Here is a 27,249-nt window from a genome sequence, read left to right as displayed (position 1 = left end):
GACTGTGGCTGTGGGATAGCAGGTATAGTAGGGAGAGAGGTACCTATAGTAGTAGTGGGTATAATAGTCTCTGGGAAGGAAGTGTGGTTGTGTGATAGCAGGTATAGTAGGAAGAAGTGGTGCCTATAATAGCAGTGATATATTAGTCTCTGGGAAGATACTATGACTGTGGTATAGCAGGTATAGTAGGGAGAGATGGTGCCTATAGTAGCAGTGGGATAACAGTCTTTGGGAAGGGACTGTGGCTGTGGGATAGCAGGTATAGTAGGGAGAGATGGTGCCTATAGTAGCAGTGGGGATAATAGTCTCTGGGAACGGAGTGTGGCTGTGGGATAGCAGGTATAGTAGGGAGAGAGGTACCTATAGTAGCAGTGGGATAATAGTCTCTGGGAAGGGACTGTGGCTGTGGGAATAGCAGGTGTAGTAGGGAGAGATGGTGCCTATAGTAGCAATGGGATAATAGTCTCTGGGAAGGGACTGTGACTGTGATATAGCAGGTATAGTAGGAAGAGATGGTGCCTATAAAGCTGGCCATAGATGTTGAGATTTTTAAAAGATCAGATCCTGATCGTGAGACCAATATCTTCTCAGAACGATCGTACGATCGTACGAATTTACCATCAACTAAAAAGACCAATTTGGCAGGAAAACAAAGGGGAGCTGCCTGCTTGGCCCTGCAAACATAGAGAGATTGCACTGGGGCTGACAAAGATTTTTTGACCTGGCCGATCAATTTCCCGACAGATGTCGGCCGAAAAATCGTAAGATGTACGATCGTTCGAATACCACTAACCGCACGATAATTTCGAAGGATTGGTCGGACTTCCCTAAAATCGGTCGTTCGGCAAGAAGAATCGTCGCGTCTATGGGGACCTTTAGAAGTAGTATTTTCTGTTCGGGCCCTGACACTCAACTAGATTAGTCACCCAACAATTAATGTAATCTCTTCTTTCAAGGACAACTAATCTCCTCCAAATGTTTTCCCACCAGCAATTATGTAATTCGCCAATAAGAAAACATAGAAGTCACAAAGTCGGCCAAAGTTGCCTTGCGAAGAAACTTTGGTGACTTCAAAAAACCGTGGTGACTCACCTACTGCCAACAGAAGAAGACTGCCAGGGTGAATGGTAGTTGAAGTTCCAAAAGAGCTAAAAGTTTATCATTTAGAAAGTCCTTCTTTATATATTTAAGGGTACACCAAGTGGGTTTTGTCTTGGTTCCTGCCACCACTAATGACAGCCTTGGCTGGAGCCAAATTTCTGTGTTTTGTAAATCAAGCCCATTTTTGCGGTATGCGGTTTCCTGAGATGATAATGGTTTTGCTGAAAAGGTTGGCTGAACGTTTATCATCTGAATTGCAGTTCTCGTCCTGCCTGTCAGTATTATTGTCCTTCAGGATACAAAAAAGGTTAAAGAGATGACAACAGTGTTGCAGCTTGCAGGCATCAGGCTCAATATTGCCAATGCAGAGAATTTCAAATATGTAACCCAGGGTTGGAATGTGAATCCTGATTCAGCACTGTTCTGCCACCAGAGAGAAGAATGCTGAGATAGATTCTAAATGAGGCCTCACCTTCAGAGACTGCACTGATCGGATTTTAGGCAGTGACTCAGGCCTAGAGATGACACCTTAGTAAGAAAGTCTGTCTTGAGCAGGAAAATTACGAGAGAGTGGTTAGGCATTAGTGAAATAATGTATAACATCAATAACCATTGTAATGTGGGAAAACTTGAGAAAAGCTGGTGTTACAGCTGAAACATTGGCCCAAAAAGTCCATTCAACCTATACAGGTATAAGATCAGTTATCCGGAAACCCGTTATCCAGAAAGTTCTGAATTACTGGAAGTTTGTCTCCCCCAGACTCAATTTTAATAAAATTATTAAAATGTTTTAAAATATATCATGTAATTAATCCCTATTGGTAGGAAAACCAGCCTAGTTGCTTAATGTTTTTAGCAGACCAGGTATGATGTTCCACATTATGAAAAGACCCCTTATTTGGAAAACCCCAGGTCCTGAGCATTGTGGATACCAGGTCCCATACCTGTACTACCTGAATGCTAGGTCTACCATCTAGCCCAACTATATCTTTGTAATTGCCATTAAGCCTTTATTTAACATCATTAAATATAATATGCTCCATCTACTATACTCATTAGACATACAGTACCTTCTTCCCCTAAATGAGAAGAACTGAGAAGATAAAGAATGGTCAATCGGATGAGGGTCACATTAGAAAATAAATTCCATTGGTTTGTAGGCAAGATTGCCCGGCTTAAGGTGGCCATACACTATAAGATCCGCTCATTTGGCAAGGTCGACAAACGAGCGGATCTTGAGCCGATATGCCCACTAACGGCTGGGCGATATGGAATGAATCCGAACGTTCGGCCCTGGGGCTGCACAATCTCATTACGATACTACGAATGGGCTCCAGCGGGTCGCTGGAGCCCATCAACTAGCCAATGCGGTCCTGGATCGTACAAATAAATCTGGCCGATTTTTGGCCTGATATCGATCGGTTGGACCCGTTGGGAGCCCCCACACATGGGCAGATATGTGTCCATGTATGGCCACCCTTACTGGGCTCATGATTAGACATGAAACTATACCCCCAAAATGATGTATGTCTCTATAAAAATACTGTATATTAAATAAAACAGCTCATGTAAACCCTGATTCATGTAAATAAACCATTTCATAATAATATACTTTTTTATTAGTGTGTGCCATTGGGTAATCATAAATAGAAAATTGCCATTTTAAAAAATAAGGGCCGCCCCCTGGGATCCTACGATTCACGGAGCACACAAACAAACTACTGTATACTTGTTAGGTCACATGAGTCAATTAATAGACAGAGTTGTGTTTTTTGCTTCCACACTTCTTCCCGTTACAGTTAGAGTTGTAGTATTTCTGGTCAGGTGATCTCCGAGGCAGCACACAGACCATCACAAAATAGTGGTTCAAGACAAAAGACAATATTTACTTAAATATATATATATATATATATATAATCCGTTTGTGGAGCGCACACCATAAAGTAAATAATAGCCTGGGTGCCAGCCTGAAAGAAAATCATAGAGTCAATGCAAAAAAGACGGCACTCACAGGCAAAAAAATCAAACGATCAAATAAGGTGAAACCATGCGGTTTATTGTGATCCTACGTTTCGGTTCCTTCTTGGAACCTTCGTCAGGCTGGTTTTGCTTCCATTAAGGATTAATTATATTTTAGTTTGGATCAAGTACAAGCTACGGTTTTATTATTACAGAGAAAAAGGAAGTCCTTTTTTAAAATTTGGATTTTTTGGATAAAATGGAGTCTATGGGAGATGGCCTTTCTTTTTTTTGTTATTTAAAGATTTTATTTTCATAAGAAGTATAACATTAACACATGTATGATAGGTACAGATACATTATCATGGATTGAAATATGAAGACTTGCAAGCACTGCTAGATACATATCTCTTTGTAACCAATAAACCATTGTATTGAACATGTAGAGGCATCATTGTCTTTATTAGTGCTACCGGCATGTGCTCCATATATGTTGTGGGAGAAGTAGTGCCCAATCCGTTAATAATGCTGTGTATGGATCCAAGAGAGGAGAAGAAAAATAAACTAACAGAAGTTATAAAGGGGAAAAAGAGGGGGAAGAAAGATAAGGGAAGGGAGGTCAGAGGGTGGAGGCAGAGGAGCCTAACGTTTGAGTCAATTCGAGTCTGTTTGAGCTGTCTCAAATTCTGCCCAGGGAAGCCATAACAGTGCATTTTTGTATCCTGTGCCTTGAAGATATGGAGATGGCCTTTCTGTAATTCGAAACTTTCTGGATAGTGGGTACTAAAAATTGCCCAAAAAAAATACATTTTCTGGAAACTCTTTTCTAATTTGATAACCCTCATACATGTACTGATTACAGATAGCTACCACTCAGAGATGCTGTGAGAAAGGGGCAGGCAGAGAGAAGTATTCATCTTTCCAAGATATATATATTGGGCCTCATAACTGAAGGTTAACTCAAACACTTACAGCCAAGTGACTCAATGTTCTCTTGCTTAACCCCCAGTGGTGTTAGTATAGGGCTGTCCGTGCAGAGATCACTTTGGGTGGCACTGTTGCCTTAGTCATACCTATCAATACCAGTTGATAGAGTAGAGAATTGTTAATTTCTATGATAGATTTCTCATGTCTTATACTGCTGGCTGCATAACACAAGCCTGCCTAACAAGCACAAAAAGAAATGACTCATACACAACTACAGGGGGGCGATCATGGTTTACTTTCTTGTTTGATTACTGTTGTTGCTTTCAGTGTGTTCATCCGATGTGGATAGAGTGTGTTACAGTGAGCTGTTACCCAAACTACTAGTGCCCGAGTCATATCCCAAGTAGATGCTCTGGTCTAGTTAAATAAACGTCGGTGCAATTATACTTGGGCTTGCAGAGCTCGTTAAATGTCCCTGATTGGCCTCATATACGAGCAGAACCTAATTAAATCCATTGTGAGCTCTGTGTTATTGAATCTAAGGGTCAGACAGGTGCTGAAATTGATCAGCTGAAACTGGCAAATATGTGTAAGTCACATGTGTCTGGTTAACCCTAGAACTGCCATAGCACCGGCTAGCATTTTGCCCAGATGAATGTTCTAGGGTTTAGATCTGCAGTGTAGTTCAGTGCTTGTGCTTTATACATTAACATAACAATAACAAATCATCATCATTGCTTATTACACCCACTGGCATGTAAGGCAGCAACAAAGGATTTCTACTGCCTGGCCAATTCCATGACTGTGCCCCATGTTTGTTGCCTCAAATGTACGTCGTCATGTCACTGTCTTTGGCCTCTCTTCTGCTTCCCATCTAGTGTACAGTGAAGGGCAATGTTGGTGGTTGAATCTGCACTACCCCTTACATGTCCAAGGCACTGCCATCACCTTTGCATTATTGTGGTCACCATGTCCTCTAGATGACACTGAGTAAGAAGTTCATAGTTTGAAACCTTCCGTTGGTCAGAAAATTTAAAGAATCCTTCTGAGACTTGTACTATGAAAGGCTAGCAGTCTGACTAAGTCACTTTCTGATGTACAACAGCTTTCTGAGCCATAAAGGATTGATGACAAGACTCGGCTATGGTACAGGAGTAGTTTGGTGGTAATTGAGTATTGAGTGGACTTCCAAACATTGTTCTTAGAACTCATGGTGTTTCTAGCTTTGCTAAGCCTGCTTCTGATGTCATCTTCAGTGCCGCCATCCTTTCCTACAATATTGCCAAGTTAAGTGAAACTATCTATGAACGGCAGTTCTTCACCATAAATATTCACTGGTGCTGGTGTTTCAAAATTGAAGGCCATCATTTCCATTTTCTTTTGGTTCAGTTTTAAAAACAACAGTCACCATAATTAAACATATCCTTTCTTTTATCAAGCATGTTGTTCAAGAAAGGAAAACTCATTGGCTAAGATAGAACATTTTTATTATGTCAAACATGGCATTGGGAAGGCCGAATGTGTCCCCTATGAATTGGGCCTGTTTAAAAATAGGGAGGGAATGTACTCAGGTCCCTGGTACACCCACAAAGAATGAAACTGACGCAAAAAGTACAAAAATGTAGCAGCAGTTAGATGTTTTCTGTACATAATTCAGAGATGTGTGACCTGGGGCCTACAGCTGTTGAACTACACCTTCCAGCAGCCACTGATAAAGTCAGTATATAGCTTACTACTAACAAGGATGTAAATCGGTTCAATAGATCAGAAGCACTGTTATTTTCTCTTATACTAATGTTCTTTAGAAAAAGTATATATATGGGCATGCTAGGTCGATATGTAGATCAAAATGAATTAAAATCCAATGCCTTGCCTTTCAGAAGACTGATTGCATGGTGACAGCAGTAGATGTTGGACCTTCCATTGAGGTAAGATCTTTGATATTCAGCTCTGAGCCAGCTAGCTGCTTACTGTTTTTTTCTTTTCTAGACAGTAGAGTGCTCACTCTTCTGATCCATGATCGCAGGTCCTCTTTGAATGAGGGAGTGTAAAGTCCATAGACAAGGGGATCGGTGCAGGTGTGCAGCAGACCAAAGAGGAAAAGACTGTGGTTAAGGTACTCAGGAGTTTGGTTGATCATCTCAGGCTGGAACCAGTACCATAGCCCGAGTAGGTAATAGGGGGTCCAGCAGACCATAAAGGATGCCACAATAACTAGGGTCATCTTTAGGGTTTTTAGTCTTGCCTTTGAAATGAGATCATTTTTACTTCTTGCAAGCTCTGTTAAAAACAAAAAAATAGAGGCAAAGTTAATAAAGAGAAAAAAGGGACTAAAACCACATGAAAAAGAAACATGTTCAGAATGCTGGTATGATCATGTTTGCTATTTATGTTTTCTTTCTGATCTGAGACATTAAAAACTATAGTTTTCTAGTGAACTATCTGAAAACAACTGAACTGAAAAAAAGTTTTGGAAGGTAAATAACCGCTTTAATAGTGCTGCTGTAGCAGAATTCTGCATAGATTTTTTTTTTAATTTAATTTTGAGATCTGACATGGGGCTAGACATGTTGTTAGTTTCCCAGGTGTCTTTACTGCTGCACTGCAAGTTGGAGTGCTACCACCCCCCCCCTTTTCCCCCCAGCAGCACTTCAGCAGAACAATGGGAAGGTAACAGGATAACAGTTCCTGGCACTCCCACTACAACTCCTCCAGTTACATTAGTAGGAGAAGCAATAGCTTATCTGAAAGCAGTATCATTGTGAAGTGCTGTCTCTTTGTGAAAGCACAGGATCATGCAAAATGACCTGAGATGGCTGCCTACACACCAATATTACAGCTAAAAATTCTATTTGTTGACTCAGGAATACATTTATATTTGCTAAAGTGAATCATTAGTAATATGAACAGCGTAAACTACACCTTATAAATCATGATGGAATCCTTTTAATGTTCTGTTTATCTTTCACCTGGTTTTAAACCTTTCATAGTTAAAGTTAAAGTGAACTAAATGCCTCCATGGCAAAATGATATGAATGCCATCTTGAGTAATGGGCTGAGATTGCAATCTCAGGAGATAGAATATAGGGTTAATTTTGGGGATATCTTAGTGCCTATGAATATTTTAGGAGAACCTTGTCCCAACAATGTGAAGCTGGGGGAAAGGTTACTTGGGTCGTCCTGATTCTTAAAGTAGAGAGATAAAGCTGCTTTGTATTGCTTTATAAAGGACAACTGGGTCAAGCTACCTCAGCTTAATGATTGCTAAAAAAGTACCTTCTTATTTTCCACTTCAGCTTATATTCTTTGTTTTCTAAAAAAAACAGAGAACTGATATTTCTAAGGCACCTTTTGTCTTGTATCTCTCATTTTCAGCAAAGAGGAAAAACACTGTAAACTCATTATAAAGTGAATAGATCAGTAAGTAGAGAGCTATCCCTTAGAGCTGCCATAGATCCAATTAGTAGCTGCTCTGCTCATCAGAGAGTTCCAAGACTTGGCCCCAGCAGTGATCCTTATTTTCTGAGCAGACGTGACAATGCAGGAGACAACAATGGAAGAGTGCTCTGTCATACACTGAATTCCAATCATATGAGTCATTTTTTGATTTTCATTGTCTCATGTGGGTCCAGCTAATGAATAGATTGGCAACAATACTTGCTCTGATCTCATTGCACAAGGGCTGTTTTTATGGAAGCACACACTGTAATCCATAATAAGGAAAGGAGTACTGAATATAACAGCCCTAGTGCAATATGTGTGTGTGCGTTAAAGTTTGGGTCTGTTCCTGCAGGGGTGGAAACAACCAGTGAGGCTGAAGGCAAGGCTGGATTTACATAGCGGGCGCCCCTAGGCCCACTGCCGTTGGTCGCCCCTGTCCCCTCCCCTTATGCGTTCAAATTTTCATCACCGGGACTGGAGCAATGGGGATTGGTGCACAGGCAATTTAAAAAATAATTGTATCTCGTGTGCATCCCCAGTGTTTCTGAACCAATGTGGGTGTGGTTGGGCAACATGCCACCCCCTAAAATCCTGCAGCCCTAGGCCGGGGCCTTTGTGGCCATTCCACAAATCCAGTCCTGGCTGAACCTGTGGCCAATAAGCTGCTCTTGACTCTAAATTTCTACCATCTCTAAGATACAATTCTGGGAGCTGAACCTTAGCTTCCACTACTACCTGATCTTCATACTGTGATTTCCAATAAATTTGGCAAGATTTTTAAGGGTTGCTGGTATAAATTCTAGGAATTGCTTTTATCAAAAACAGACAGTTCTATGTTGTACCTGGCTAATATGTTCCCAATATCATACCATAGTAAATCCTAAGCCATACAAGCCCAGGTTTATTCGGGGACTTTGGCCAACTTTCAGCCGTACTGTCCAACTGTACATGTATGTCAGCTTGTCAGTTTTGACAGACCATTTGATTGAATTGAAATTGCTCTGTCCAAACGAAAACATCTACCAACGCACCTTGTTGGTTGGTGATTTCTATACAAATTGGCAGGCAATTAAAATGATAATTAAAGGTGTCAAATGCCTAAAGAGAGTATAAAGGGAGAAATCTTGAGCTGGATGTTACGGGGATTATTTATCAACAAAAGTGCTAAATGCAATCTGAGTTTACCTTAAAATGGTAGAATTATTCCAATTGTAGCCTTGATGGGGAGCCGCTGGAAACCTCTAGAGAAAAGAGAGGTTCTGGGTGCACTCCTGGAGCAGCACCACATAGTAAGTGGGCCAAACACAATGGACACCAATGGCAGAGCACCATTCTGCTGTGTGACCAACCCTGTATGTGCATGACTTACATAACCTTAAATCATACATAGTTTTACTGGTGAAGAAGAGAAGTATGCATGGGCACAATGCAGAAAGCAACTCTTATGTTAAAGTATAGGGCTCCTTTGTGTCTTTGTTTGCTGCACCTTGACTTCAGTCACATTAATACATGTATGATCGGTGCTACTGTAGATGCAAAGGCTTTCTGTATGCCATTTATGTGCACATAAGCTTACACATGTCTTCACCTAATGCTATTCTCACTGTTAGTAAATAATACCTGTGGTATCAGACTGGGAAGGTTTGTATTCAGCCAGGAAAATCTAGCCAAATGTTCAATTAACTTCTAAAAGAGAATAAAATTTTGTTTATGTAGATTCCCCCATACTGCCCCCTGGATGGATTCTGTTTTCAAGCTAGCCTTGTTTACTAATGCTCTGGGCCTGAGGACACAGCCACCTATTTGGCTATAATGTATGTATGTATGTATATACTGCATAACCCTTTGCCTCCTTTAACTTCATGAGTCTCTCTAGTCTTTCCTCTCCAATCCTTTTCTTTTCCCTACTTACTTCTATTTAGCTATTGACCTTCTCTTCCACCTTCTTCTTCTCCTACCTGCACCTCTCAGTTTATTTATCACCCCAAATGCATAGCCAGCAGCATAACAACTGGCCGCAGGGCCCCCTGCAAAAGAAACTTTGGAGGGGTTTGATGTACACTGCAATCTACCCGCCACCCTCCTGCTATTCTGCTGCGCTTGCATGTGTTTCTGTGTCCAGGCCTCCTGTGCCCGGGGGATCTGCTTCCTCTATAGTTACACCCCTGTGCATAGCTCAGGAGCAAAGCAGCAGACAGGTTTTTATAGTCCTTACAAAGCAGTATTTAGAACTAAAGGGCAAGTCATTGGGTGCCACCAATATGCTATTTGTACTTGACCAAGGCCAGATTTCCCACTTGGACTCCCATAGGCCACAGGGTCCACTGGGACATGAGGATTATTTGTACAGGAGTTGAGCTAAGCATCCCCAGTGCTCCTTAGAATGCCGGAATGCTGGCCCTAAAATCTTGCTACCATAGACCTGAGCCTTTGTGGCCTTGATCCTAGATTGCTAATTAGGTTTCTGAAGGGATCTGTGCTCAAAAAGATGCCCATGTTCCAGACAGACAATTCATTTCTCGACGTTACCAGAAAAACTGCTAAAAGCAATGATATCGACAACTCTTACATTTTAAAAAGAATGCTCACCATTCTTGTGTTTCATCTGCTTGCCGATTTCCCAAAGGATTCGGGTGTAACACACAATCATGACCACTAGTGGGGTGACAAACAGGGTGCAGAAGGTGAACATGTTGTAAGCTGTCTCCTGCCAGTGCTGGGTGAAACTCCCATGGGTGGCACACTGTGTGAAGTTGACTCCAGGAGCAGTACGTAATCGAAAGAGAAATAGCTACATAAGGAAAAGGTTCTTGTTACAATCATAAAACACATTAAACAAGAAAGAACTGCCTGATGGCAAGGAGCAATGCAAGTAAGAAATGCTTTCCAGCACCTACTGAAACATGCACCTGTTATGTCCAACTACTTCCAAAATGCCACATAACAATTTTGTCTATACAAAAACAAAATTTTATTGTGTCTATCCCTTTAAATGAGGCTTAACAGATAATGATTTCAACCTTGTCATCTGTTATTTGTAATATTTAAGTGACATAAAGGTTTTGTTTAGCTTATTTTGCTATATATGTTCTTTAAATTACATTTCTACGATGCTTTGGTGTACAAGGTTATCTTTGCAGCATTTCTTGCCCTGCTGATCTGGTATTTCCCCTTTGTTTGTACTGTAGGTTAGTTGTGGTTATTATACCATGTGATTTCCTACTTTTTTTCATTGGCAGTAAAGTATTACAAAGAGTATATACGGATATGGATTTCCATGTTCTTAATCTTATTTTGTGCTTCATAGGCATTAAAGTTTAGGTGCCACGCAGATTTTCTCCAGTTTGCTTAAATCATTACTCATTTGGCTAACCCATTGCTTGAATCGCCAGTTTTGCTTTAAGTCTTTGTGTTGTCAGCAAAAAAGGCATACCTGTTTTGTAGCCCAATTAACAGTGTTCTTAAGGAAAATAGCTGATTGTACCATCTAGGGATATAAAGAAACAAAGTCCTGGAAATGAGCAGAATAAAGGTCTTACAGAACTTGCCTCTAACTATTCCTTCAGTATCTCACATCAGGCTATTTAGCTGTTCCTCTTATGTGAACTTTTCTACGAGTGCTACCAACAATGCTTCCCTTAAAGAAAAACGAAGCCCTAAAAACAAATAGGGCTAAAAATGCCATGTTTTATATCCTGAACTTATTGCACCAGCCTAAAGCTTCAGTTGCTCAATAGCAGCAATGATCCAGGACTTCAAACTTGTCACAGGGGGTCACCGTCTTGGAAAGTGTCTGTGACACTCACATGCTCAGTGGGCTCTGAAACTAAGCTTAGGGGGTTGTTGCAAATTATCAAGAAAAAATGAGGTTATACTGTAATATAAGCTGATGCTACAAGGCTGATTATTAAATCCTGATGCTAGTTGCACTGGTTTCTGTGCTGCCATGTAGTAATTATCGGTATTAATTACTAATCAGCCTTTTATTGTGACATTTCTATTCTATGTGTACTGTATATTGTGAGTGGGTCCTTAAGCTCAGTAAGTGACAACAGCACAGAGCATGTGCAGTGAATTCAGCAGAAAAGAAGATGGGGAGCTACTGGGGCATCTTTGGAGACACAGATCTTTACTGCTAAAGGGCTGTGGTTGCCTTGGGCTGGTACAGAAGCCCAAAACATAATGTATAACATTTCTAGCTACTTCTTTACTTTAACTTTCCTTGTCCTTTAATACCTGCTGTTCCCCTTCAGACTTTACTTCATGAACTATTACCCAGTGGGCAAGTTTCAGCTTAAAGCAGTGGTTGGTAGACTGTAGCCTGGTTCCCCCTAGGGTGCAATTTTACAGGTGGGGCCCAGCCTGAACAGTGCCTGAAAAGCCACTTATAGATATTATTGGAATAATCGTTAATGCACTTATGCTTTTCTATATTGGTAAACTTGTTTTGAGCTAAATTCTTCAAAGGGACTTCAGCCATAAAAGTCTGACAACAGCTGATTTATAGAATAATCCATAACAATTAAAAGGAACACTTTTCAGTTTAACAGGAACATTAGTTATATTCTTCTATATAGCCTTCCAGTCTCAATCTTGTTTGGTGCCAAATAGTTTGCATTTTACTGCTCATCCCTCAACTGGGATTATAGATTAATGATCCATCTCATTTTCAAAAGGACAAAGCAGAGGACATTTTTTGGGTGGCTAATAATGTCCCATATATAATTTAGCAAACTTGTGTTTCAGATAAGGTCATTAATAACACTGGCCAGTTCAGTGACCCCTAACAACCGATCATTAATTTGCTTTGTTGAGCATAGTCCAAACAGAATAAGAAAAGTCAGTCACTGTTAAGACATTGCACCGATACAGTTTCCCCAACAGCTAGTAATTAAACCCCAGCGCATTAGCTAATGTGTATGTTCTGTAAATCTATTGCAAAACTAAGTATCAATCACTTACTTCAAAATAGACTTCAATGAAGTGCCCATTTACAGTAAGTATGTAGCATTAGTGTATGCTAAATGAAAGAGACCATAATGACATATCAATCAGTAAGGGAATGTACCTGAGGTGATGCCAGCAGAAGGCTAGTGATCCAAGCAGTCCATAGCATGATACGGTTGCGTTGTCCAGCACTAGTAAAGCTGAGAGGGTAGAGGATAGCCCAGTGTCGATCAAGGCTGATCACTACCAGAACTAAAGCAGCTGAATACATAGCAAACAGCTTTCCAAAGTTGAGGACCTTACAGGAGAGCTCCCCTGCATACCATTGTACCATCACGTTCCACAAAGCATCCAAAGGCATCACCAAAAAGGTAACCAGCAAGTCAGCCACAGAAAGACTGAGAATGAGAACACGTAGGTGGGATTTGCATCGCTTCCCGCTGATGCTGCAGAGAACAGCCACATTGCTGCAAGATGCTATCAAGAAGAAGCAACAAGTGACTCCCACTCGAACTTTAGCAGCCAAAGTGAACGTGGGCTCTGTCCACGGATCTGCATTGCCTGTGGCTGATGCATTATTGTCTGATATGACCAGAGATCTCTGAGTTTGATTTACTGCCATGGCCTGAAACAAGGAATTGGTATTTATAATTAAACAAATTAATTTCTAGACCACAAATATGACATTAATGCACAATAAACAAGCAGTTCATCCATGAAATATGTGCTATTTAGCTGGTTGTATGAAAGATCAATTTCCCTTTGCTTTTAGATATGCAATAGGCCAAGACAATATTCTAGAGCAGTATTGCTCAATGGGAGGCCCCAACTTCAACTAAGTAGGCAACTTGGAAGAAATCATATGATAAAAGTAATGGGAGGGAACACAATAGTCTGAAAATATGGGAAATGTGGTACAGAACAATGTTTGAAGAATAGTTCTAATGTGTGTTATTCCTGCACTACACATGAAGACTGAGTTAGAGACTCGTGTTTACCCACGGATCGGACGGCTTCGGGTCTGGGACCTAGTACTGCCGGCTTCCGGCGCCGGAATTTATAGATTTCCGCCTGCTCCACTCCTTTTATGACATCACTGCGGGGCGGGCGACGGTCTATAAAAAGAGGGCAGTAGCGGGCCCAGTCCGGTTGCGGCTCGGGAGGGGTCGGGTGCGGGTCGAGAATTTCACATCACTACTGAGTTACTACTATATTTTAAGATGATATAATATTTTTTGAACATCTATTATAGCTAGGCAGAGGCAGACAGCATCAGCCAGTCTTTTCTGTATTCTGATAGGAATAGATTAATCAGTTTATGTAAAACCTACTTAATGCTCAAAAAATAAAAAATTTCCAAAAAAAATAATTTTTCTATTTTAAATATACAGGTACGGGACCTGTTATCCAGAATGCTTGGGACCTGGGGTTTTATGGATAATGGATATTTCCATAATTTTTAAATATCCATTATCCATAAAACCTTATCTCTAAGTTTGGACCAAGTACAAGGCACTGTTTAATTATTAAAGAGAAGAAGAAAATTGTTTAAAATTTGGAATATTTTAATAAAATGACGTCTATGGGAGACAGTCTTCCCGTAATTCGGAGCTTTCTGGATAATGGGTTTCCAGACAATGTGCAAATGACATAAATGCGGAATATAGATTCTCAATGAATACACCCCCCATTCAACCCCAAACTAAAGAAAAGGTCATTTATTCTTAATTATTGGTTGTGCAAGGCTCACTTCTTTCTTTATATGTTTTCTGTACTGGAAAAAAGTGACACCTTTATAATTCAGTTACTGAAATTCTATCGGATGTATTAGCTGTTAGCTAGCAGAAATATAGAACCAGAGGGCAAAAACCTGACCACATTATGGGGTGGAAGGTTTAGTGGTGAATATAAACATGTGCCCTATTCTGCAGTTTGTGTAATAGTGACATGGAGCCGCAGCACAGCACTTACATCACCTGCCAGTGAAATCACTCAGTAGATCCTAAGCATGGTCCTGTACCTTGTCCTGTGTTCTGTCTCACTGGATCATATGTAGCTCATATCTGTGACACATCTGTCTGGTGTCTTCATATCTCCCATCCGTGATTCACCTATGAGCCAAATGGATGGCAGGATACTGGTAGATAAGAAACAGGGGAACAGTATACATAATTCAGTTATTATGAGACTATTATGAACAAAAAAAACCTCAAACAAATGTATACGTACGTATTCATTTCTAAACACAAATTAAACTAATCTTTGTCAATGCTAGAGCCATAGCAAAATCATTAGACAGAAAATTACTAGGCCTTATGTTGGAGGTGAAGTTTAATTACAGTTAGAAAGTCACATGTTTATATATATATATATATATATCAATGATGGTATGGGTATGGGATCCGCTATCCGGAAACCCATTATCCAAAAAGCTCTGAATTACAGGTAAGCTGTCTCCCAGAGACTACATTGAATCCAAATAATCCAAAGTTTTTAAAATGATTTCCTCCTTCTCTGTGGTAATAAATAGTGAAGGGTGAATAAATTTGCCGGACATGAATTGGTGGCGAATTTCCATGTTGCATTGCAAGCGAATTAATTAGCGAAACTGCGGCAACAATCCGGGGGCGAAAAAAAATGGTCATTGACTGTAATGCATTTGGACCAAATAGTTGCGCATATAAAAATTGTCGCTCGTGTCAAAATCGATGCTTTTCAAAATCTACAGGCGTCAAAATTGTTTTGACGCCCATTGACTTCAATACGTTTCACAAATTTTTCGCTGTTTCGCGAATATCGCGGTAAATTCACGGATTTTTCAGTAAAGCAAAACGGCACAGATTCACTAGTAATAAAACAATACCTTGAACTTGATCCAACTAAAATATAATTAATCCTTATTGGAGGCAAACCCAGCCTATTGGGTTTATTTAATGTTTAAAATGATTTTTTAGTAGTCGTAAATTATGAAGATCCAAATTACGGAAAGATCTGTAATTCGGAAAATCCCAGTTCCCGAGCGTTCTGGATAACAGGTCCCATATCTGTGTATATACATGTGATACGGTCACATGTTTATAGCCTTGTTTTTAGTTTAGGGCCATTTTTTTTTTGGTTTCCCTTGTTTCTTAAGGGAACAGTAAAACCAAAAAATTAAAGTGTTTTAAAAGAATGACAATAAAATAGTAGTATTTCCCTGTAGTGGTAAAACTGATGTATTTGCTTCAGAAACTCTACAGTTGTTTACATAAACAAGCTGCTTGTATCCATGGGGGCAGCCATTCAAAGCTAAATAAGGAGAAAAGGCACAGGATACACAGCAGATAACAGATAAGCTCTGCAGTATAAAATGGGATACTTCAGAACTTATCTGTTATCTACTGTATATCCTGTGCTTGCCCCCATGGCTACATAGCAGCTTGTTTATATAAACTCTAGTAGTGTTTCTGGAGCAATTGTTTTGCCTCCAATAAGGATTAATTATATCTTAGTTGGGATCAAATACAAGATACTGTTATATGATTACAGAGAAAAAGAAAACCCTTTTTAAAAAAAGGAGTTATCCATACCTGTAGTGCGTAGGCTGTTACTACATTAATCTGTTGATGGAAAGATTTCACATGGTTTTCTGGTTATAATGGGAAGATCATGATTGCGCCTCCAATAAATCATCTTTCAGCAACACTAAACCCCCCCACATTAATGCTCCTTGCTTGGCAAAACACATCATACATTCACACGTCTAAAAGAAATGACTCACAGATCACCAGCTCTGGTAAATCTTGGATCGATTCCTCTGCCTGTCACTTAATCTCCCTGTGCCTCAGGCACTCAACCTTCACTTGTATGATATACAGAGCATGGGCTCAGGGGTTTTCATAATTCTGTGTACAGCACTCTTTCATATAAGCAGTAGTAGATATTTAGATATTTAGATATAATGTTACCTATGTCTATAATTTAAGTAGGACTAGACACACAGCTCACTGAACTAGAAAGCAATACAGGTATGGGAACCCGTTATCCAAAAAGATCCAAAATATGGGTAGGTCACCTCCTGTAGTTTCAATTTTAATCAATTAATTCAAATTTTGGTAAATGATTTCCTTTTTCTCTGTAATAATAAAACAGTACCTTTTACTTGGTCTCAATTAAGATATAAGTACTCCTTGCTGGATGCAAAACAATCATCTTGGGTTTATTTAATGTTTAAATTATGTTTAAGCAGACTTAACGCATGGAGATCCAATTTACCAAAAGATCACTTATCCGGAAAGCCCAGTGTTCTGATCATTTTGGATAACATGTCCCAAACCTGTACTGATATCTTATATATTACAAAACTTTCTCTTAAAGTGTCACTGGACAAATTATACACAAAATATTTTAATACCAAATGCCATCATCCTGATCACATATATTTTACTTGGTGGGAGCATTATTTGTAATGATAATGATCCATCAATGGTATCATGTAAGATAGTCTATAGGGTGCTGCCTATGGAGGAAATACTTTGGCTGTCTGCCTGGAGCATGGGATGCATGGAGCCCATCAAGAATAATGCTATTTTTATATTGTGTATCTATAATTCCTATGGAATTAAAATGTATAGGTTTATATTTTTGGACAGCAGCATAATTTCCATGGGATAAAATTTGCACAACATGACAATTTGGGGGGGGGGGAAATTATTTTTCCTTTCAGGTAGATATAATCCATTTTACTTTATGTAGTCCTAAATTGTATCTACTGACCAACTGTTGAAGTTAATGCAGTTTCTGAAAGTGTCATTCTGTCCTTTATTCTGCACCAGCGCATGTGGCAACATATTAATGATCACACTGTCAGAATCCTTTCAATAGATACAATATCTGAGGTCCCCTACAGGCAAGTCGATCCAATGTAATATGTGAGAAGCCATTCCAGTGGCAGTCGTATTTACTATAGATATTGGTTTCTGAATCTCAGAATCTCCCATGGCTTTTTTTATGATGAATTGTCTGTGCAAAAGAGAGTCAGTATGTCAAAAGCCTTTTTGCTGGATAGGACTTTCAGTATTACAGCAGGACATTTCAATCATGACAATGGATTAGACAAGGACATTAATGTTTTGCCAATATAAAACCCCTGAGACTGTTCGATGAGGGGCCATTTCAAGCCTCTTTACATCTCAGCCAGAGATTTCAAGGAGAAAGAAGAATTTTGGTTCCTTGCATCAATTATTGATTTCAATCCTACTTATCTTTTTAAATAGTGACACACCGCAAGGATCCCAAAAGCTTATTCCTGATATCAGCAGGATCAGAAAGAAGAGAAATCCTGTTCCTTTAAGAACAGAGACACTCTTCTTCGGGCGACTCATCTCCCCGCAATGCCTTCCCACCAGCTAGAATCTAAATTGCTAGTTGGATGGAACCCGGAATGCTTTGTTTTCCGAAGTCGCCCGAAGTTTCCTCGTGAGGCAACTTCGGGCGACTTTGGAAAACGTATCGCTTTGAGTGCTATCCCACCGGAGACTGAATCTCCTCGAATCTCCATGTGTGTCTCTGCCCTAAGAAGGCTAAAGCTGAGGGTCTGTTAATACAATGATTTTGGGGACCAGAACTGGGGTCAAGAGCAAATACCCTGCTATACATAGGTTTGCCACTCTGTGAAAAATGTCAGCCTTCCTATATTTTTATCTCACTTCCCTATTAAATGGGTGGTTCACATACAAATAATAAAAAATGAAAAACAAATTGGAATTTGTCTCAGAATATCACTCTCTACATCATACTAAAAGTTAACTCAGATGTGAACAGACCCTTTAATAACATTGGTATCAATCCATATTTTACCAACTAGGTGGCAGCCCTAGTTATACCATAAAACCAGACAGGTATTTCAGAAGTAGGGCCTTACTTATAAACCACCAAGGTATAAATGGTTTATTCAGGGCAGTAAAAGTGGAGGAATAATCTTACCAGGAATGAAAATTTCATTGAAATAGTAAAAATGTAATGAAATAGCTTTAGTGATATACTATATAACCAAAGGGATTTCATTACATTTTACTATTTCTATAAAAATTCCATTCCTGCATAGATTATTCCTAAATTATAATATATATAATTGATAGCATGTAAAGGACAACATTATCTTTTCATATTTCGATATCTTCCAATAATAAAAATAATAATACAGGTATGGGACCTTTTATCCAGAATACTTGGGACCTGGGGTTTTCCAGATAACGTCATACCTTAAGTCTACTAGAAAATCATGTAAACATGTAATAAACCCAATAGGCTGGTTTTGTTTCTAATAAGGATTAATGATATCTTAGTTGGGTTCAAGAATAAGGTATTGTTGTTTAATTACATAAAATTTTTTTTTTAAATTTGGTTAATTTATATAAAGTGGAGTCTATGAGAGATGGCCTTTCTGTAATTCAGAGCTTTCTGGATAACAGATCCCATTTCTGTAATGTGTTTTGAAAAAAAAGGTTGACATTTTGCTTGACTTTTTTTTGCTTTAAAATAATACAAAAGGTACAAAAATATCTTTATAAGTAGGGTAAAGGTTTAAACCTGTAATACTTGAAAATATGCAATTTTCCCAGATTGTAAATAGCTAACAAGGCTACAGTTTACTTGCCATGTTCATCATAGCTGGGGATACCTGTTAATGGGTCAAATGTTATTTAGGATCAGCCCAGAGGCCGAAACTAAACATTCAGGTTGCTTAAAGGCATCAGCAGTCACAGGAAGCTCATTATATCACAATTTTATCTTTCCAGAATACAAAGGTGTTATAGATTTCCAAACAACAAAATGTGTTCCATTATTCCTTGACTGCAATATTATTCATTTATGAAGTTGCGTTATGGTCAACTGATGAATGATTGACAGACTCTTCTACAGACCCTTTCCCACAGGCAGTTTCTGCTGAACCTCCCCTATCCATTCTCTCTCCGAGCCCTAAAAAAACCAACTCCATGGAAACTGCAGCAGTCAGATGCTTTATGAGAAATCATTAGAACACATATCTTCAAGCGGAATGATAGACAGGAATGATGTACAGGGGGAATGCACTTCATTATAAGTTATGTTTCCCAGCGAAGGTGTGTTCAGTTTTTCATTGTGACAATAAGGGAGAGAAGGAGAATGTCATGCTATTATGGTCTCAACTTCAATGCACTAAAAAGAGAGAGTGTTAATGAGAAACAGGTTGCACGTATGATTGACCATTACTATTGATGGCATGACACTGCCTTGGAGTTATCTTGGATCAGTCCCTATCTTCCTTTAACCATAATAATATCACTGCCAAAACCTGCTGCTTTTCCTGCATAGTATTGCCAAGCTATACCCCTTTCTTTCACAAGTAACAGCTAAAACACGTATCCATGCCCTTATCCTAACCCGTTTAGACTACTTAAAGGAAAACTAAACTCATATATAAAACCCTGCATCTTGTAAATAAACCTTTTTTTTATAAAGATATGCTTTTTTTTTTCATTCATATGTGCCATTAAGTAGTCTTAAATAGAAAATTGCTATTTTAAGAACTAAGGGCCGCCCCAAGGCACACATATGTGTTACGTCTCATGAGCCAATTAACATACAAAGTTCTGTTTTTTGCTTCCACACTTCTTCCTGCTACAGTTAGAGCTGCAGTATTTCTGGTCACATAGTTACATAGTAAGTTAGGTTCCATCAATTCAACCTTTTAGGGCAGAGACTAGGGTTACCACCCGGTCGATATTTTACCGGCCTAGCCGGTAAAATACCTGCCAAGGCTGGGGCCGGTATTACAAATTTACCGGCAATGTAACTGCCGGTAAATTTGTAATACGATAAAAAGGAGCCCTCGGCCTGCCCCCAATCGCCCCCAATCCCCTGCAACTTACCTTTTCTTTTGCCTCTTCTAGCGTCCGTGGCGTGGCCCCACCCCTTTTGACATCACGCTCCGCCCCTTTTGACATCACATCCCACTCCTTTGAGGCCCCGCCCCCAATCCCCTGCAACTTACCTTTTCTTTTGCCTCTTCTAGTGTCCGTGGTGTGGCCCCGCCCCTTTTGACATCACGCTCCGCCCCTTTTGACATCACGCTCCGCCCCTTTGAGGCCCCGCCCCCCAGCAGCCGGTAAAATTTTTTATAAAAGGTGGCAACCCTAGCAAAGACACATGCAGAGATTCGAGGATATTTAGTCAAACAAACCGATAAATCGCCTTTTCTTCAAGGCGACTAATCTCCCCAAACTGCCTCCTGCCGGCAAGAATGTAAATCACCGGTGGGATGGCACTCAGAGCACTTCATTTTCTGAAGTCGCCCAAAGTTTCCTAATATGCAACCTCGGGCGACTTTGGTAAACAAAGCGCACGATTGCCATCCTGCCGGCGATTTAATGTATCAGCCTGCACAACTGATTCAGGGAGAGAATTCCACATGTTCACAGCTCTCTGTATAGAGCCTGGTAAAATCCTTCTGCTAACATGCAAAGCCCTTCACTCCTCTGCTCCTCACTACATTTCCTCTCTTGTCTCACTGTACATTCCTGGACGTCTCCTCATCTCCTCTTAGAGCCACCATCTCTTCACACATCCACTGCCACCTCTCCTCTAACTTGTGGCTCTTTACTTCTGGATATCTATCCCAAAATTCCTCAGTTGGAAACGCTTTAATAACATTGGTATCAAATGTTAGATCCTACCACTTGGAGAACAAGAACATCTCTTGTCTGGTCCAGTCACATAAGGGCTAATGGCAAAACCTCTATACACTTTTCTATTCAATCTTTGTCTGTTATCCACACACTTAGATTGTAATCTCTATGGGACAGGGACCTCCTTCTTACTGTGTCTTTTAGCACATGGCACTTAATCTCTGTTTATTTAGACTTATGTATTACTAAGCTTATTACTTATTTATTATATGCTTGTCCTCCCTTTGTGTCATTTTTTACTAAAATTTTCCAGCACTGCATATTCATATAGCACTTTAGTTATACATATATACAGTATATACATACATACATACATGATTGTGTGTTTTGAATGGTATAGGGCTCCTTGGTATTAGAATTTAATAATCACATTTCATGCAGAAGTTCTGGCTTCCCTGATATTGCTAAACTATACTTCGCCTTACCACTGGTTTTAAACCTATTTAATATTTTAAACTATTAGTGGGGTCTGGGTTTTTGCGGGTGTGGGGTGAATTGATTCCTGCTTCAATCCTCTATTTTTACAACTCTCCAGCTCTTCCTTCATTTCTAAGGGGCCGTGGATTTGTGGCTTTTTAGGTGAAGCTTAGCCTCTCCTTAAGATCAGGGCAAGTTAAAAAACGAGGCCATAGTCCCGGTTACCCTGTACTGCCTCCATCTTTGTGGTGTCCCAAGTCTAGAAAAATAACAGGCAGTAAGTCTTTGGGACAACTCCACCATCTATATTTTCCAATTGTTCTCCGAAACTTCTGTATGGATTTTAGCAGGTGTTTTTCAGAATTCACCCTAAGCCATTCTCTCTAGCTAATTAATTATATTTTATCAAGTAAAGGAATTCTATTTATTGCACCGCACCTTACCTAAATTTGAATTTCATCTAATGATTTTTGAATGAATTTAAAACCTCAGTGATTGTACTATATTTATTTGATACACTTCTTAAGTAGCACTTTATATTTAATTCATACTTTTCAATCATACTAACTGCACTTTATTCCATTTGGAATTTTATTTAAGTTAAGAATCATTAATGAATTTACAACATTAGTGATCGTTTGAAACAATCAATTGACATACGTCCTCATTAGCACTTTATACTCTATTAATTGGTCCTGATTAATTTTATTTACTAATGAACTGGATTAACTGCACTTTAATTTTATTTTCACTTTCAAAGAAATTTCTAAGATATTTAAGTAGGTATACATACTTCTTTATTTACTGAGGTGCAATAAATTATTACTTTTTTAGTGATTACATATCTGTTGGTTAGTTACAGGCGGGGTACTTTCTCTTTCCTAATTTTTTTTTAAACTATACTTCCCGTCATCTTCAAAAAAACCCTATATCTTTTGTAGAATGATGGGTAACGTAAAACATGTGCTATTTATAAGTAGGAATGATCCCCCTGATAGGATTGGTCTATGGGTTGAACTATACAGCAACTGAATGAAGTAACATTTTTGACCATTGTGAACCCTTACTTATCAATCTGACATTATAGAATGAGGATTTCTTGGAGATTCCTAATGTAAATAGAAAGAATAAATAAATAAATAGACAGAATGAAGATAAGGTTTATAACTTGCTACAGAAGAGAAGTTTGCCATTTTAGAGTTGCTTCAGTTAAAGTAAGTGACAGCAGCACAGAGCATGTGCAGCGAATCAGCAGAAAAGAAAATGGGGAGCTACTGTGGCATCTTTGGAGACACAGATCTTCCCTGCTAAAGGGTTGCCTTGGGCTGCATAACATAATGTACAGCATTTCTAGCTACTTCTTTAGTTACGTTTTAGTTCATAAGTAGAATGGCAAATACCGTTTATAAGGTATGAATGAGTCTTGCACCCAATAAGCATTTGCTCAAACTCTTCTGTCTATGTATGGGATAATAAGCCATCCTCTAGCTAGCCTCTTTTTATTTTTAACTCAGAATAAAATCATTTCCCAGTTGCATGCTTCCACCAACCCCATACACTGTGCCAGATGTTATATTTCTCACATCTAAATGCCAGACATTAAGTAACTGCCGGTTTGACATTCTCTTGTGGTGTTTGTGTAAAGAGTAATAGCAGGGAAAGGGATTCCAGTCTCAAATGCCTAAGATAAAGACATGTATGAAGTGATGGGCGAATAAATTCGCCAGGCACTAATTTGCAGCGAATTCCTGTGTTTCGCCACGGGCAAATAAATTCACAAATCTCTCGCAATTTCTCTGCGGCAATTTCCAATTTTCATGATTTTTTTATTAAAACGTTTGAAATGCTCGATTTTTTTCTGTGAAAAGGTTCGAATTGCTTGATTTTGCGTGAAAATTACAGAATTTCACAAATGTTTTGTGAAAACATCCGAATTTCACTAATTTTTCATGAAAATGCCAGAATTTGACAAAGTGTTAGTGAACTTTCCTTTTCCACGATTTTTTTTAAAATTTTTCACCGTTTCGCAAATTTTGGGGGAAATTCGCAAATTTTCCGGCGAAACGGGAGAGATTAGCCCATCACTACATGTATGATGTGACCTGGTTGTTGATACAGGTATTTGCTACTTTGCATATTCCATTTTTAAAGATAATACTATTAAATTATCACTATTTTGCACTTCCACACAGTGCTTTGTAGAAGTGAGTGTCCTCCTAATAAAAAGCAGGCTACAAACATGACACGTGTGGGACAACCCTTTCTAGTTGCACAGAGTGGACAATTGTTTTGTAAATGTTTCTTATTGTAAGATACCCCTACACTTGACAACGCAGACTACCTGCCTGCAACTACTCAATTCCTAGAGATCCATGGATCTTCTGAAGATAGCTTTTGCAAAGCTCCAAATATATTTACAAATGCAAAATATAACCTTATTATTCGCTTCAGTGAGCAATAACCGATGAAGTTCTAGTTTAGTGTGCCCACAAAACGTTCCTTCTCCTCGTATTTGTATTTGTAAAAACGAATGGATGCTGCCATGTTATTTATTTTTCATCCAAAGCATTTCCATACAAAGCAAGAGCAAATATACCTTTCTGTTCATTTCACTATTTAATTAACCAGACTCTATTGGGGGAATGTAATGGAAAAATTGTTTGCAATGCGACTGATTCATATTGCAAACAATTTTGGAAATCCTTTACCCCTCACGCGACAGTAGGATAGTGATTGCGAATTTTATAGTTTATAGTATAGTGTATCTGTAGTGCATGTAATAAAACATCTTACTGAAAAAGTTGTTACATTTGCTCCAAAAGTATAAGCCACCTTCAAGCACATCTTAAAACTGAGCAATATGCAATTAATATTTCACAATGCCATAAAAGCCTAATGAAGAATTTTATATTGTGATGTGCAAATGTGTACTCCTCACTAATATGATTACATTTCCCCCTATATATATTATACAATGCAGTTTCACTACCTGTATTGGCAATTAAGTGCAGCATTGTACATGTTTAGTGGCAGGGCTGGGGGCAAAGCAGATTTTACTATACTGTGCTGTTTCTCTAACAAAGGCCTGTCCAGGTTACACCTGTTTTGCTATTAACTATATTCCATAGCACCTACAATATGCTTAGGCTGATGGGACTTGTACTGTATTTCAACAACTACCGAAGTGCCAGAGTTCGGGCAATACCAATAACAATAATGTATATAAGTGCTTTGGCAGTCTTCTTGTACTATTTTTGCCATTTTGCAATGCTGTTTTTATCCTTTGCTGCTATAGCCTGCATACTCCATTATTCCTATTTACAACTCCTCCCTGCAGGGTCCTTAGAAGTCTGATTCAGATGCTATAAAGAGAGCTGTGCCTGCTCTAGAGCCCTGCAACATCCCAGTTTCTGCTCCTAACTAGCTCGCAGCTCTGGAACATCCTGTAGCTCTACCTATCTCCAAGCTACTAACCGTCACTTTATAAGTGATAAAGTCATATCCCAGTTGGCTACATTCTATAGATGTCCATAATGTGGCCCCTCAGTGCTCAGCATCACCCCTGACAGCAGGTAAGCAGCAGCTGGAAATCTGCCGGTTGAACATTCTTGATGTACAGGTATAGGATCCTTTATCCGGAAACCCAATATCCAGAACGGAAATGGTCTCCCATAGACTCCATTTTATTATTTATCCAAATAATGCAAATTTTTTAAAATGATTTCCTTTTTCTCTGTAATAATAAAACAGTACCTTGTTCCTGATCCCAACTAAGATATAATTAATCCTAATTGGAAGCAAAACCAGCCTATTGGGTTTATTTAATGTTTAAATGAATTTCTAGTAGACTTGAGGCATGAAGACCCAAATTATTGAAAGATCCGTTATCCGGAAAACCCCAGGTCCCGAGCATTCTGGATAACGGGTCCCATACCTGTACAGGCTGAGTTAGAAATGCAAAGGGTAAATAGTGATTATTCCTGCGTCGTTTGAATTGACCTAAATAATTTTGGCACCTAATTTATAACAAACAAGTATCTTACAAAAATGTAATAAAAAAAGTACAGAATAAGAAGCTGCTTCATATGAATTCAATGGAAACATGCTAAAATTTTGTAAATAATGTCTGTTTTGTGGATGTGAGTAACCAGGGGGATATTATTATTATTATTGTTATTATTAACATGTATTTATATAGCGCCAACATATTTTGCAGAGCTGTAAAGCAAATGTGTTTATACAACTAAATGACATGTGTTACATACATAGAACATATGGAGTTACAGACATCACAACCAATACCAGTAGATATACCGCTATGAGCAGGGCTGTGCAGGGCTGCTCGCTTGCTCCTGTTTTGACTAATGACTTTCAGCTCTCCGTTTGCAATATCAAGTAACCAACAGATGGGAGATGCACCTGCAAAATAAAACACTCTAACAAGGTAAAAAAAAGAGAGTTCTCACCAGAGCCTATGGATCTCCAATTGGGCTGTCTCCTCTATATGGATCCCATAAAGCTGTAGTCAAGACTGTGTCTTCACAGCATCCCTTCTCAGGCAGCACTGTCCCTGATGCTCCTGTCAGGCAGATCGGAGTTGAGCACTGCCAGTTATGGGAGGGGAAATTCATTATTGTGGAAGTAACGGGAGAAGCACTGGAGGAAGAGCAGTTCCAGCACAGTCAGGTACCTGGTTATGTTCCACCCCTGCCAAAACTGCCAGCCACTCCACTGCCAGCCCCAGAATGGCATCACATTAGCAAGCACTGCCTTGTTTCATGAAACCCATGAAATACAGATTTCAGTAATATTTGTCACTCTTTGGAGCAAGAGTGTGTAGAAATGCAAACAATCCCGTGTAGAATGTTCTCAGACCTCCACTGTGACTCAGATATCCTTATGTTTTTCCATGGGGGGCACATTATGCTTTGTATGTTTTTCATTTTTTGGAATAGATGTATAAATGTATGTGTAGGTTGCTTAAGTCTGGATAACGCGGGTTATCTGTACAGCGACTGCAAATAAAATCTATATACATTTTTGAAATATGTAAAAGCTTAGGAGATATAAAGGGCTATTTATGGAAATGCTAAAATGAACAAAAATGTTGTATGTATTGTCGTCAGTCATAAAAGGTACTTGCATCCAAGCATGCACCTTGCTGTCCTGCATATCTGCGCTGAAAGCCATAGCGGATGTCCTGTCTCTTCTGATGAATTGTGTTCAGCTTAAACTCCCAGCAATCCATGAGAACCACTTTAGGAGGGCTGCAGATGTACTCTCAGGCACAGCTCAAATGTCTAGTTAGTATCTACTCCCACTGTCTGAAGTAGAGAACTAAACTAGGACCTTAAAAAGTATTTGCTTGCAAAGAATGGCTGTTATAAAACATTAGTTTAGGCAGTGCTCAGTGAGGGAGTCTTTAGCACTGAAATGGTCTTTGCTGGTTTCTAGGCAGTGCTGTATTAATGGTTCCCCAGCAGGGTATTATATATGAAAGATGTCCATGTTAAAGCATAATACATTAAAGGTCTTTTCCCATAACCTGCCTTGAGAAATTCGTTTTTGATGCAGAATCTGCCCTAGGTCTTTATACAATTCTATACCAAGAATTATTTCTGCACTCAGGCAGCACACTGGATTAGGAATAACTCCTGTCATGGCACTGACTATCTGGGAAAACACAGGCTGGCACTGTAAGTATTTAGTATTTACATGAGCAGGTAATGGGCTTCCTGTTCCCTATAGG

The 27,249-nt window shown here is 39.2% G+C and overlaps 1 protein-coding gene across 3 annotated transcripts; it reads right to left on the bottom strand.

Annotated features, from left to right (window-relative positions):
- Window positions 1-5,457: 5,457 nt before the first annotated feature.
- Window positions 5,458-26,180, bottom strand: gnrhr1-A (gonadotropin releasing hormone receptor type I). 3 transcript variants are annotated; one of them, XM_041584860.1, is made up of 5 exons: window positions 25,967-26,180; window positions 14,347-14,512; window positions 12,497-13,000; window positions 10,018-10,219; window positions 5,458-6,267 (listed from the first exon to the last, which is right to left on the bottom strand). In XM_041584860.1, exons 3-5 carry the CDS (start codon window positions 12,995-12,997, stop codon window positions 5,864-5,866), a joined length of 1,107 nt encoding a protein of 368 aa, XP_041440794.1. In that variant the 5' UTR covers window positions 12,998-13,000; window positions 14,347-14,512; window positions 25,967-26,180; the 3' UTR covers window positions 5,458-5,863.
- Window positions 26,181-27,249: the final 1,069 nt, after the last annotated feature.

The sequence above is a fragment of the Xenopus laevis genome, chromosome 3L (genome assembly GCF_017654675.1).
Source record: "Xenopus laevis strain J_2021 chromosome 3L, Xenopus_laevis_v10.1, whole genome shotgun sequence".
Classification (NCBI taxonomy): Eukaryota; Metazoa; Chordata; class Amphibia; order Anura; family Pipidae; genus Xenopus; species Xenopus laevis.
The sequence above is the reverse complement of the archived record's forward strand: the minus strand, read 5'-3'. Positions and strand labels throughout refer to the sequence as shown.

Excerpts from the sequence above, each read along its gene's own strand:
- gnrhr1-A (XM_041584860.1), bottom strand. The coding sequence starts at position 12,997 with ATGGCAGTAAATCAAACTCAGAGATCTCTGGTCATATCAGACAATAAT. Across the intron at positions 10,220-12,496 it reads TTCTGCTGGCATCACCTCAG|CTATTTCTCTTTCGATTACG; the intron begins GTACATTCCCTT and ends TTCCTTATGTAG. Across the intron at positions 6,268-10,017 it reads GCAGATGAAACACAAGAATG|AGCTTGCAAGAAGTAAAAAT; the intron begins GTGAGCATTCTT and ends TGTTTTTAACAG.